This window comes from Aphis gossypii, chromosome 1 (assembly GCF_020184175.1).
Source record: "Aphis gossypii isolate Hap1 chromosome 1, ASM2018417v2, whole genome shotgun sequence".
NCBI lineage: Eukaryota > Metazoa > Arthropoda > Insecta > Hemiptera > Aphididae > Aphis > Aphis gossypii.
The window spans coordinates 70,408,453-70,422,452 of NC_065530.1; the positions used below are offsets into that span (position 1 = coordinate 70,408,453).

Sequence of the window (14,000 nt, forward strand, 5' to 3'; positions counted from 1 at the left end):
CACATCCCGTTCCATACCAAACATTAATAAAAAAAAAATGTTTACAATAACATACTTTATGATATGTATCTATACCGACTATTTCATAGAGTAATACTTTATGATCTTCTAGTGACTTAAAGATATATATTAGTTAGTGACCGGCTTTGATGGCTTTTCAATGAAGTGAAACGTAAAATGATTTGAAAATAACTAGTCCATAGTTACTAGATTATACATAACGCGTTAAAAATTAATAAAACCATGAGCTGATGAGCACAAAATATTTTTAAGAAAAATACGAGTGGCTCCATTTTTTAAGTAATAGGTAATATACCTCGTTCGTACACCGATAATTATATGTGCATTACGTATAATATGAATTATGAAAATTAAAAGACTTGCTAGAACTATCTATGTATGAATCTTACAATTTTCGAAACCCTTATATCATAAATCATAAATCATAATAGTTAACACATAGGTAGTACATAACGATTAACGACATATTTTATTACATTATAAATTAATAATTATAATATTATGTAGGTACCTAGGTACTTATACTAAATCATCGCAATTTGTTCATCGTTCTTCTATAATACTATGTAAATTGTAGGTAACATACTATTCGTGGCAGGCGTATCGATCGTGGTGTATATATAATATCTGAATATCATGCATACACTTACAACAACTATACGAAATGCTTTTGCGAATTAAAACGTGACTGCGTCTGTCGGCAGCTAATATAGTTTTTTAATACTACTGACTACGGAGCAATTATAATGTATCGTTCACGAATCGATTTCGCCGAATAGACTCGAAGATACCGGTACCACGGTTATTATATTTAAATATAACATGAAATGACGTATAATATCATTATTATATTTATATCTATATAATTCGATTCGCATCACAGTACCCAATGTTAATCGTTTTTCGTTACGTATGTAATATATTATCACTTTATAACTGATAGGTAGTAGGTACCTTTATAATCCCTGAGTATCATCCGTAAATCGATAATAATTGGTTTAATATACAAATAACAAGTTTTTTAGTAGGTAACTAGTACTTACTTATGTATATACTATTTTAACTTTATTATAGTTGAAAAGTGATTATTGGTTATAATTGTGTATACCTACCTACAATTTTACTATATTTTGTTCTATAAATTCTATACACATAATACGATATTAACAATCAACTCAAATTAATATAATTATCTTGTAAATATTGTAATAATTATTGCATACACTATCATATTATAATAATTCATAAGAAAATATCATTAAGACTTAAAAATACTTATATCCTACATATTTATATACTATTATTGCAGTACAAACAATATAATATAGTTACTATACACTAATATTATAGGTAATAATGTAATATAATATCTATAATAATTATAATTATAAGTTTTCTATTAAATTATAAAATTTATTATAAAAATGTATTTATATTGTATTCCAGTAATTATTGAAAAGAAATTTACGTAATAAAAAAAATGTTACTTACGTTTTGTCGACCTGTATTTGTTTCAAATCACTGTCACTCACATCACTCTCCATAGTTTTTTTCTATTAAAATAACACACATTAATAATATTTAAATTTCTCATTATGCTATACGTTTTTCTCCGATGGTTTATCTATAATAATAATTATGTATTTATTACAATATTATTATTATTGACTTAACTTGGTAACTTTACTGTTACCAATGTAAATATAATTATTCATGATTCTTTGAAATAGATATTTCGAGAAATTTTAAAAATAATTAATATCGAATCTCTTTGGTACACTAGATATACGATCTTTACCAACACTAAAAATAAACAAATAATTGTCGGTCTTTATCATACGGTTTTTCGTTACGTGTACATTTTTTTCTCAGTAAGGTACCCTCGCCAACTCGCGATAACGAACTTCGTTCCAATAATAGCAATAAGTACTTATGACTTAAACCTACTAAAGTTTATATTATAAATTTAGAGTTAATGCTACGGGATAAACAGTGCGTTACGTAGAGCTCCCTGGCTTCGAAATAGTAGAGGCCTTCAAAATCATTGATCCCTATGAAAATCTAAGTATTATATTAAATGGCATAAACATAATAACATAGTACCGTTTTCAGATAACTACGTAATGCGTACTGTATAATGTATAGTATAAGCTTATACAATTATTATTTTTTGCAATTATAAAATCCTAATAATTATTTGTGCATAAATTTCTATTCAATTGTTGATCGTATATTTATTCGTAAATTATAAAAAAAAAAAAGACTTACAGTAACGCTTTCTACTACCTTTTATTAATTCGCCAAGCACGTAATACATTTCTACGGGATCCATCGTTCGTCTACATTACGACGTATTTTGGGTTAAAAGCAATTTTTAAAATAAGCATTCCATTTGAATATCAAATTAAACGTACAAATTATGTACACATAAATAAATATGTATATATGAGTGTTTGGGAAAGAGAGAAGAATCAGCGTGTGAGCAAAACGTTGTATACTATTTAACATTGATGCCAATGATGCCACCGCAGCTATATAATAATTTTGACTGGCCAATAGCCATATATTTATACCAATGTGAAATGTCTGCGGGAGTCAAACATCACTAGCTATAGGTACTGTATATATAAGACATGAGTTTATTTCGAACATGAAAAATAGCCTGGAGCCCCGAAGTAAATGAGCGACTATAACATTATTATTCGTTCCCGTTGCCTACTCAGGACCTACCTTATATCGTAATCATTTCGTGTCACAAACGATAGGTACAGAAAAATGTTAATCGATAGACGTTTAATATATATATGTGTACATAATATATAATGTATTATATACGTTGGGTACTGTGTATAACTATTACCACTGCCGACCTACTTAGTAATTTTTAGTTTTTATTTCGTTATTCTAATAAAAGTAAAACGAATACAGTGAGAGACGGGCAGATATTATAAGACATAAACAATATTGATGTACGAATATGATAAAATAATAAATTTAAAATTAAATTGGATGTTTAAAAACGTATAACAAATATTTTTTATGGATGTATTTATATTTTATACGTCTTTATTTTTACAACTAATAACATTTAATGACCTCAAATTAAATTGAATAAATTTATACATCATTAAGAATAACGGTATTTATCTCAGAAAACCATACTCATTGAACACGACATAATATTTTATTATAAAAAATAGTTTAATTGTAAAAAATTACATTCGTTAATTATAACGCTGTATAGTGTGTTTTTCAATTATACAAATCTTTTTTTTTTATATATTGTGTTCATCACAATAATCGTAACGGTGTACACCTATTATTTTTGTATTTATAATAGATACGATATAGGTACACCATTTACACGGACACACGGTAAACGTGTCGTGCTGTATTAAATGTTCTGCTCAATAAATCATAGCAGACGTTTAGATATATAGATACAAACAAACGTCTAGAAAAAAATCTGTATTTAATCGTAAACGTATTGTTATGCTTGTGCTCGCCTAAATTTACAAACCGCGAGTTACTTAAATACGGTTGCATTTTCGACAGCGGCGGCGCGGCGGGTGTTTGCAGAATAAGATATTATAATGTGTATATAATTACTATTACGGCATAGATATTACTTCGTGCATATTATAGTTCAAACGTTCTATTATAGTATTTAAAATCTATCTATATGTATATAATGCGAGTGTTTAAATCGTTGCATTGCGATTTGCGAACAAAATCAATTATTAATACACTGCGACCAAAATAATTGCGTATCCGACGTAGGATGAACGAAAACTGGACGGTACTGCACGAATAAGTCCACGGTTACCTATATATATATTATAATACATAGTGTTACTGACTGTATATAGTATACTGTAGATATATATGATACAGTTATTATGTGTATAAGAAATGCGCGAGTAAAGAGCTACTTAGCGTATACTACAGCAATAGGTCAATATATAAGAACGTCTGTGAGTATATACTGCATAATATAGGTTAAATTAGGTTATAACGCTTCAAACGTTCAAACCGTTATTATAAATGCGTTTCTCGCGTCTGCGGCTGCAGCGGCGAATATATGGAGCGAAAATTCAAAATGTTTATTATAAATATATGCGGTAAAATAATATAATACGTACGGTAAAATCACTTTAAACACTTACAGCAGGCTATCAAATTAGATGTACATTTTTTAATCGTTCACATAATTATATTGCGATTCTTTTACCTTTTTATACGGTAGACTATATTATTATTATACCGCAGTACACACCCGCGGCGTAATCGTTGTTGACATTAATCGGTTTTATTGCCGGGCTGCAGTGAACACGGAATAATATCGATATCCATATCAATATATCATTATTATGTATTAGTGTCAGCGAATTACAATAACGTGATATTATGTAAATATTGTAAATATATAATATATTACGATCGGGAGTCTGCACAAAAACCGGATTGGCGTCGCCCGCCGCCTTCTCATCGCCGTCCGAGAACACGGTATATCCATATCACGATACACTTCTCGTCGTAGTATCGCGGGCAACCGCAACCCGGGTGCAGATTCTTCTGTCCGTATTGTAACGACAGCGACTTACCGCATTCAAGGTCAATATAAATCTACCCACTAACCAACACGAAATATTAAATTACGCATAGTCATGGTAATAGCTGCTGGTAACACCGTCTGTTGTGGTGTGTTCAAAAGCCGAGCTCGACAATATTTTGCAAAATATATGTATTGGGGTAGATTACGGTTAGTAAACGATACCACGATTAGCTCGGACGACCAGAACATACGATAAAAGCCTAAGATGAGATTAGTAAGAGTTTGAGAGTCAGCGTCTGCGATGCACAATAGCTGCAGCCTGCAGGTAATATAACGCAAAGTTGCCGATTGTCGTTTTTCTCCTCTACACTCGTTGTCCACGTAATAGTCGAACAAACCGACTTTCGAATCTGCATTCGAGTTTCATACGTCACGGGCAATACGGCATCCGGTGTTTCGGTAAGCGTCAAGTCTCGACCCGACGAAAAGCGCACAAAGCACTCATTTCAAGTACGTTTAAAAGCCGTCTTTTATTTCCGCGGGCTCGTTATTGCGTAACGAACGCTGCAGACGGTCGTTGTACTCGCATGTTATTATTAATTACACATTATTCTCCTATCGACGGAGATGCGCGTCGCGGATCGTGACGCAGCACCGACCGACGCAACGCGGGTTAGCCGGGCCCGCTGCCTGACGCGGGGTCTCGGCCTCGGCCATTATCGATGTTTATCCGCTGCACAGCCGCCAAAATCGTTTTGCCGGAGAAAGCTGCGAGTGTATTATCGTAGCGCCCGTATGAGTGAATACCTATCTATATTTCGCGCTCGCGAACGACGAGAGTCGGCCGCGGTCGGTTGTATGTAATAAATAATATAATATGCGAATATATAATATTATGGTACATTAGTATTTACGGTACTATTACCGCGAGAATTATTAATATCATTATATCGTTGTTATTAATTATTGCTGTACTTACGTACATAAAACACGATATAATATTATTATGTATTTGTAAATCGCGAGGGATAGGAGATGTGTTGAGAGGGAGTGAATATTATAATAAAAAATAGATACCTTTACACTGTTAGCACAGCCAAATATTGCCCACTTGTCGCCTCCGGGTTGTCGATTGATCGATTAAAATTGATATTATATATTTAATGTGTATGTGTATAAGGCGAGTGTGTGTGCGTAATATTTTAAATTTATACATTCGAATACTAAAAAATAAATGACGATGTAGGCCTTAGCTCCTTGGCCTATAGGACTAGAGGGAGGGAACTAGGATGTATATCTAGGCTTAGTGTCGAGTAAGGACATTTATATATTTTTTTTAATGTATAGGTATCGATTTCGCTATTTTATGATTGTAATTTGTACCTAATATAAATAAAATAATTCAATAATTAATAACGGTTTGTACATTTTCTCTACCTTATTATGATTTAATGTCGTATTTATGCTATACATTACATACCTATTAAATTATATTATACACAATGTTTTTTAATATATCACGAATGCAGGTGTAGTAATTAGTAATATGCTATAATACTATTGAGATAATATTTTATAATATTAAAAAATCAATGATACTACAACAATAAAATACTATTAAATTAGGAATTATAAAAGTTAATTAATTTTCAAAAAAATATATTGATGCAATATGTAATAAGGACCTATAGGTACTCAGATCGAAACTGCATGCTGCAGGTATCGCCCATCTTTAAATTATATTAAATAAACTGTATACATATATAACACATTATACTTGTACGGCGTGCAATCGTGGTCGTGGGTTACTTTATCGTTAGATATTGCAATAATACAAGTATAATAAATTACATTATATTTAAACAACGGTATTTTTTCATTGAACTCTTCACGATATTACGACATCCTTGTCTCCTAAGCTATATTATATACTATACAGTCAGTAGTCATATACACATTGGCATGGTAAACATATATGATGTATCAAACCCTAAGCAAAGTATTTAAACATTGATCCACCCATCGTGGGGCTATAACGCCCATAACCCCCTGCAACACAATATATAGTTTAAGACTGCATGCTAATTTAGAAATGTTGTTATATAATAGGTCATCAATAATTTAACATACAATAAATTTTATGATAGTTAATTATAATTTATACGTTCATCTACACAAATTTTAATTTTTAAGCTTAAGATAAATTTCTAGGGCTAGGCAATTTCACTAACAAACGTCGTTCACCAAGTCACAAACCATACAGACGTATAGTGGTTGTAAATATAAGTCCATCAGAATGTTTCTATAGTAGTATTATAATCGTTTTCTGTGGTGCACAATATAATTTTATTATATATTATAAAATTAATACATATTATATAATATAGTATGATTTACATAGTAGGTACGTTATAATGTGTTATAAAAGTGTTCGCGTATCACGTATTTGTTATTATTTTTAACTGTTGGCCAATCGAGATTTTAGAGAAATTACAATATTATGGTTTTATCTTTTACTAGGTAATTGATTAAAACCGAACAATTAGGCCACTGTCAATCAATAAATACGTTCTCATTTCTTTGTATTATCATTGATTTTTTAAATATACTAATAATATAATATGAACTACATTTTAAAATGAATGGTGTAATTAAATATTCTGTCATTATTTTTTTATGAAAACGATGATACTTACCAACTATCAGTCTTTTATAACTTTTAAGTTTATAACTTATTTTTGAACTTCATCTATTATGATAATTGATAATATTAATAAATCAATAGGTACATAATTGATTATTTATCGGTAAAATTGTACGCTCTTATGTGAAAAATAATATTTTATTTTATTATTTTGATTTCCAGTTTTATAGTTGTACCTAAAATATAATTTACAATACATAATGAAGTAAAATAAACATTTATTGACTATTGAACCTATCTTCGTTCATTACGATCGTGTCAGGTACTCAGGTGTACGAACTGCAAATGAAAATTTCTGGTTATTGGTTAATCTTCAATTGGGCAATATATATACTAGTCTTGTAGGTATACAGCTAATAAAATAACTCAAACGCGGTGTATCTATATTTTACGACCAGCTTATTCCTGATTAATATCTGTATTCGGCAGGCGTTAAAAATACAAGTAAAAAGTAAAAATTAAAACTAGCTATCGATTTTCTATTCTAATCCCTATAACTAAGTATATTGTTTTATTTTGCCTAATTTGGAGTCATTATTACTTTCTAAAAATCTTTAAAACTATAGTTATATATGTTGTCGGAGGGCGCTGTGTGCGGTACACTGCATGTGCGTGTGTGTATGTGGGCCTATATTCTATTTATACGATTGTCTCGGGAGTAACATAGTACAATAATATATTATTATGAGTACCTACTAAATATTATAATAATGCGTATTGCATATTATCATTCCGATTGTTTTCCGTTTTGGGCGGGTACACTGTATAGTACTACTGTGGCTATTGTCATAGTTTTCGGTATTTCTCTGTTAGTCGTTGACTGCAAGTTTAATATAAGTGTACCTATACAGAACATGGACTATTGATAGTTGGTACGTTCTGAAAAACGTCAACGAGGATCTGACCTAAAACCTAGTATCGCGTATACCCGATGACTAGTTTCAATTTCTATTGCAAAGCGCACGTGATTCATAAAGTTTCACCGAATGAAAACGAACAATGTATAAATGTATATATATATATATATTACAAAAAAAAAAAAAAATAATAAAAAAATGCTATGAAAAAAATAATAAATGGAAAAGAATACTCAGGTATTCCTGTTTTGTGGAAGTACGCCATTTTATATATATAGTATATACACATATATACATACATTATATACAGATATTAGTAGTCACTATAGTTCTACATACGTGCCACGCTGCAACTCTTTCACGACGAATGTGTGTCACATTGAATATCAATCTCGTTCCGTCATGATGATGGAAACTGTATCGTTTTTCGACTCTATTTAGAGCCGCGGGGTTTCGGTTTCAATAGACCGGCACAAATACATCGAAAACCGCAGGTATCATTGCCTATGATACCTATACTTATTAGTTTTGCATTCAAAACCTGTCTATCTCACGTCTCAATGGTTTTGGAAACGATGTAATAAAGGTGCTGCATTTAGAATTCTATTAAAGAGGTTATACGCAATATCGCAATAAGTTGGTCTAGGGCATTCATATATTACATTATAGTGAATAGAATTCGAATAAATTCATTAAATTTACCACGATATCGTTGTCTCTGCTCTTTTGGAAATGTGTCTAATGTAATTTCATTATATTAGTCTATAATAATATAAATATATATCGCATGCACTCATTACTTAATATGTTATTTGTATTTAATACGCAGATTATTTACAATTTATTTCATTGATTTGTTATAGGATGGGAACTCAAAGGACTTCATTGTTACAAATTTTTCAGCATAAAACATTCATGGGAAAATGCAGCACAACTGTGCAACAGGTATTTATGACAAACCTAGATGGTATGTTTTTATAATTATTTAATGTCATACTAATTTGTATCCTGTTGTATAGATATGGCAGTGACTTAGTATTAATTGAGTCATACACTGAAAATAACTATACTGCGTCATTGGCGAGGAGAAGTCTAGGGCCAGCAGATAGAAACAACCAGAAATATTGGTTGGGATTGGCTTCGTTAGACGATCTTCGAACGAATACTTTAGAATATGCTGGTGGAGTTTTAGTGTCACAATATTCTGGTAAATTTCAAAAACCAAACCTACTAGTTGAAATAACTTTTTAATTATTCTACATTTTAATTATCATTTTAGGATTTTGGTCATTGTCTCAACCCGATCCATCATCTGGAGAATGCGTTGACGTAACTGTTACTGATGAACAGCAGTCGTGGGAGTTGCAAACGTGTGAATCTCTATTGCCATTTTTGTGCAGAGCTAATGCTTGTCCAACAGGTTAGATCTTTGGATAGTTTATTTCTAACGTAATTTTATTTTAACGCAATTGAAATTTGTTATTTAGGCTCGTTTCACTGTTCAAATGGGCGTTGTATTAATTCGGCATTCAAATGTGACAAGCAAAATGATTGCGGTGACTGGTCAGATGAACTGGATTGCTCTTCAAACTGCCACTATTATATGGCTAACAGCGGTGACGTAGTTGAATCTCCCAATTACCCACATAAATATGAAGCCCTGTCTAATTGTAAATGGACATTGGAAGGGCCACAAGGTCACAATATATTATTACAGGTTTGAAAAAAATACAATAAATAAATTTATTTACATTTTTTAAAATATATTTTTACTATTAGTTCCAAGAATTTGAAACGGAGAAGTCATTTGATACTGTTCAAATTCTTGTTGGTGGCCGTACTGAAGACAAGGCAGTTAATTTAGCAACACTTTCAGGAAAAATGGACTTGAGTAACAAAATGTTTGTGTCGGCTTCCAATTTTATGATTGTTAAATTTAGTTCAGATGCTTCAGTAGAACGTAAAGGTTTTAGGTAAATATTGCAATGTTTTAAATTTAAATTCATTATAAGATTATAATATATTAACATTTATTTTAAAGGGCTTCATGGAAAACCGAACCTCAAATATGTGGTGGAAATTTAAGAGCAACAACACAGCCACAGCCTTTGACTTCACCAGGATATCCTAATAATTATCCTGGTGGTTTGGAATGCTTGTATACCATCACTGCTCAAGCTGGTAGAATAATTACTCTAGAGGTATTATTTTATTTTCTATTAAAATAATTTTTTAATTATTAATTATATATAATATTAAATTTTAGATTGAAGATTTAGAATTACAACAAAACAGAGATTTTGTATTGATTAGAGATGGAGATTCACCAAAGAGTCAACCAATTGGACGTTTAACAGGATCGTTAGAAAACAATCCTAGGTTATTAATGTCTACCGGAAACCAAATGTATTTATACTTTAAAACAAGTTTGGGTGACAGCAAAAAAGGGTTTAAAATTAAGTACTCGCAAGGTTGTAAAGCCACTATAACCGCAGCTAATGGAACAATTGCTTCACCTACTTTTGGCTTATCAAATTACCCAAGCAATTTAGAATGTCTCATTAAAATCAAGAACCCAACTATGAGTCCGTTATCACTGAAATTTGATGCGTTTGTCTTACATCAATCTGATTACGTACAAGTTTATGATGGAGCAAGTACTAGTGGACTGAGACTTCATCCAAATAATGGCTTTACTGGAAGCACTCCTCCTAAAATTACACTTACAGCAGCCAGCGGAGAGATGTTAGTACGATTTGTTACAGATGCATTACACAATCAAAAAGGATGGCATGCAACATTCTCAGCTGGTAAGATTTAATTTCAAATTTCAAAAATTTCAAAAATTACTTATATTATTTATTAAATTTATATTTTTAGACTGTCCTACATTGAAGCCTGGTGAAGGAGCATTAGAATCAAACAGAGATACTGCTTTTGGAACAACTGTTACTTTTTCGTGCCCTGTTGGACAAGAATTTGCAACAGGAAAATCGAAAATTACGACTGAATGTTTAATTGGTGGTAATTGGTCAGTTTCCTACATTCCAAAATGTCAAGGTAAGTCAAATATTATTAAATAAAATGTTTGATAAAATGTACTGATATTATTTTCTGTAATATAGAGGTGTATTGCGGTCCTGTTCCACAAATTGACAACGGATTCTCAACTGGTTCAACCAATGTTACTTATCGTGGTCAAGCAATGTATCAGTGTTATGCAGGATTTGCTTTCCCAACCAATGAACCTATCGAAAAAGTATCATGCCTTGCAGATGGGCGATGGGAAAGATTGCCAACATGTCTAGGTAAATAAACAAATATTAACTTTATGTATGCAGATATTTTAATCGATCTTTTTAAAAATGTGAAGCTTCTCAATGTCCACCACTTCCGGAAACGCCACATGCCAATTTTACAGTTTTAAACGGTGGCGGACGAAGCTATGGAACTATAGTTCGGTTCCAGTGTGAGTCAGGATATGTTCGATCAGGACATCCTGTAGTACTTTGTATGAGTAATGGAACCTGGTCTAGTGGAGTTCCAGTCTGTTCTCGTAAGTTTGAATAAAATTGAAACAATAACAGGGATTTAAGATTTTGACTGCTTAACGTTATAGGCGCTGAGTGTCCCGTACTACCTGAAATCAATAATGGATTTGTTATTGATCAAACTCGTAAATACTTTTATGGAGATGAAGCTCGAGTACAATGTCATCGGGGATTCAAACTTACTGGTGGCCCATCGATAATAAAATGTGGAGCTAATCAAACTTTCTCTAATGTACCAAAATGTGAAGGTAAATTTTTCATTTTTTTTTTTATTTTACACGATTTATGAATTATTATTTTAATATTTATATATATATTGTATTTTGTTAATCAGATGTTAACGAATGTGCTGCTAGTCAATGTGATTTGTCATCAACAGAATGTGTCAATAACTTAGGTGGTTTTCATTGTCGTTGTAAGACTGGATTTGCACCTACTATGGAATGTAGGCCAGTTGGGGATCTCGGTATGATTAGTGGAGGAATTTCAGACGATTCTATTACTGTATCTGGATCTGAACCATCATTTACCAAAGAGGTAAATCATATTTTTTTTATTTGTTAAAATAATGTGTAAATTTATACAAAATATTCTATTCATGTTTAGATGATGAGATTAAATACGATGCGTGGATGGTGCGGTACAAATGTTGAACCGGGTGATAACTGGGTTTTGATTGATTTAAAAGCACCAACAGTTATAAGAGGCTTTAGATCACAAGGTGTAATGAGAGGATCTAACAAAATTGCATTCTCATCTGCTATAAGAATTCAATACTCGAATAATTTAACGGATGTGTTCAGGGATTACACTAATCCCGATGGCACACCTGTTGAATTCCGCATTCTAGAACCTAGTTTATCAGTCCTCAACTTCCCAATGCCCATTGAAGCTCAATATATTAAACTGAAAATACAAGATTATGTAGTTGCTCCTTGTTTAAAACTTGAGTTAGTTGGTTGTACTAGATTAGATTGTGTTGATATAAATGAATGTTCAGTTAACAATGGTGGATGCCAGCAAAAATGTATTAACAGTCCTGGAAGCTATGCATGTTCTTGTAATATTGGATATGAACTGTATGTGAAGAATGGAACAGCTGGATTCGTAATAAATGAATTTGAATCTGGTGAAAGAGATGGTGACGTATACCAAAGAAATAAGACCTGTGTTCCAGTTATGTGTCCCAATTTACAAGCACCTGAAAATGGCATGGTTCTTTCTACAAAAGAATCTTATCATTTTGGAGATTTAGTAAACTTCCAGTGCAAATTCGGATACGTGATGGCTGGATCAGCATCCCTTTTATGTACTTCCACTGGAGCATGGAATGGAACAGTACCTCAATGCCAATGTAATTTGAATTTAATATTGATATTTTTATATACACAATATTACTAAGTATAAAATATATATGTATGCATTTTTACAGTTGCAAAATGTGTATCACTTCCTGATGATAAGGTTGAAGGTCTTAAAGTAAGTCGATTTGAAAAAGAAGCAGTACTCGTTCCATTTAAAGAAAATGTTACGTTGAAATGTGAAAACCCAGGACGCACCCTTCGAGGAACTGCAACTTCTGGCTTTAGACAATGTGTTTATGATCCAAAACCGGTAAGCATAAATAACAAATTTTATATAATAATACAATTTTATTTAACTCGAAAATTCTTAAAGGGTTTCCCTGAATATTGGTTATCTGGAGCAACCCCATCGTGTCCAAGAGTCGATTGTGGTGTACCAATGCCTACAGCTGGGGCTGAATATGGAAATTTTAAAGATACGAGGTACCAATCATCTTTCTTCTTCGGTTGTCAAGATACATTTAAACTTGCTGGACAGACCGACAAGAATGATAATGTAGTGCGTTGTCAAGCAAATGGAGTTTGGGATTTTGGAGATTTAAGATGTGAAGGTCCTGTATGTCAAGATCCAGGAAGACCTACAGATGGTTATCAATTAGCCACTAGTTATGAACAAGGCTCTGAAGTACAATTTGGTTGCAATAAACCAGGTTACATACTGATTAATCCCAGGCCTATTACATGTATCCGAGAGCCCGAATGTAAGGTTATAAAACCATTAGGCTTGACATCTGGCAGAATTCCCGATTCAGCAATTAATGCAACATCAGAAAGGTAAGAAAATCTTTCATTTTTTTCTTTTTAAATAAAAGCTAATAAAATTTATTTTTAGGCCAAATTATGAAGCTCGTAATATTCGATTGAATTCAGTTACTGGTTGGTGTGGTAAGCAAGAAGCATTTACATATGTTAGCGTGGACTTGGGACAAGTACACAGAGTCAAGGTAA

At 32.0% G+C, this 14,000-nt stretch overlaps 1 protein-coding gene across 1 annotated transcript in view; it reads left to right on the top strand.

Moving 5' to 3' along the window:
• Positions 1–14,000, top strand: part of LOC114126098 (sushi, von Willebrand factor type A, EGF and pentraxin domain-containing protein 1) — a 51,194-nt gene that overhangs the window by 27,744 nt on the left and 9,450 nt on the right. Inside the window, exons 4-19 of the mRNA XM_027989976.2 lie at positions 9,001–9,082; positions 9,157–9,344; positions 9,417–9,557; positions 9,625–9,854; positions 9,917–10,110; positions 10,179–10,338; positions 10,404–10,947; positions 11,018–11,197; positions 11,263–11,445; positions 11,511–11,693; positions 11,757–11,936; positions 12,023–12,225; positions 12,295–13,042; positions 13,121–13,302; positions 13,366–13,826; positions 13,885–13,996. Of these exons, the coding sequence (XP_027845777.2) occupies positions 9,001–9,082; positions 9,157–9,344; positions 9,417–9,557; positions 9,625–9,854; positions 9,917–10,110; positions 10,179–10,338; positions 10,404–10,947; positions 11,018–11,197; positions 11,263–11,445; positions 11,511–11,693; positions 11,757–11,936; positions 12,023–12,225; positions 12,295–13,042; positions 13,121–13,302; positions 13,366–13,826; positions 13,885–13,996 (3,971 nt within the window). The remainder of the gene's footprint in view (positions 1–9,000; positions 9,083–9,156; positions 9,345–9,416; positions 9,558–9,624; positions 9,855–9,916; positions 10,111–10,178; positions 10,339–10,403; positions 10,948–11,017; positions 11,198–11,262; positions 11,446–11,510; positions 11,694–11,756; positions 11,937–12,022; positions 12,226–12,294; positions 13,043–13,120; positions 13,303–13,365; positions 13,827–13,884; positions 13,997–14,000) is intronic.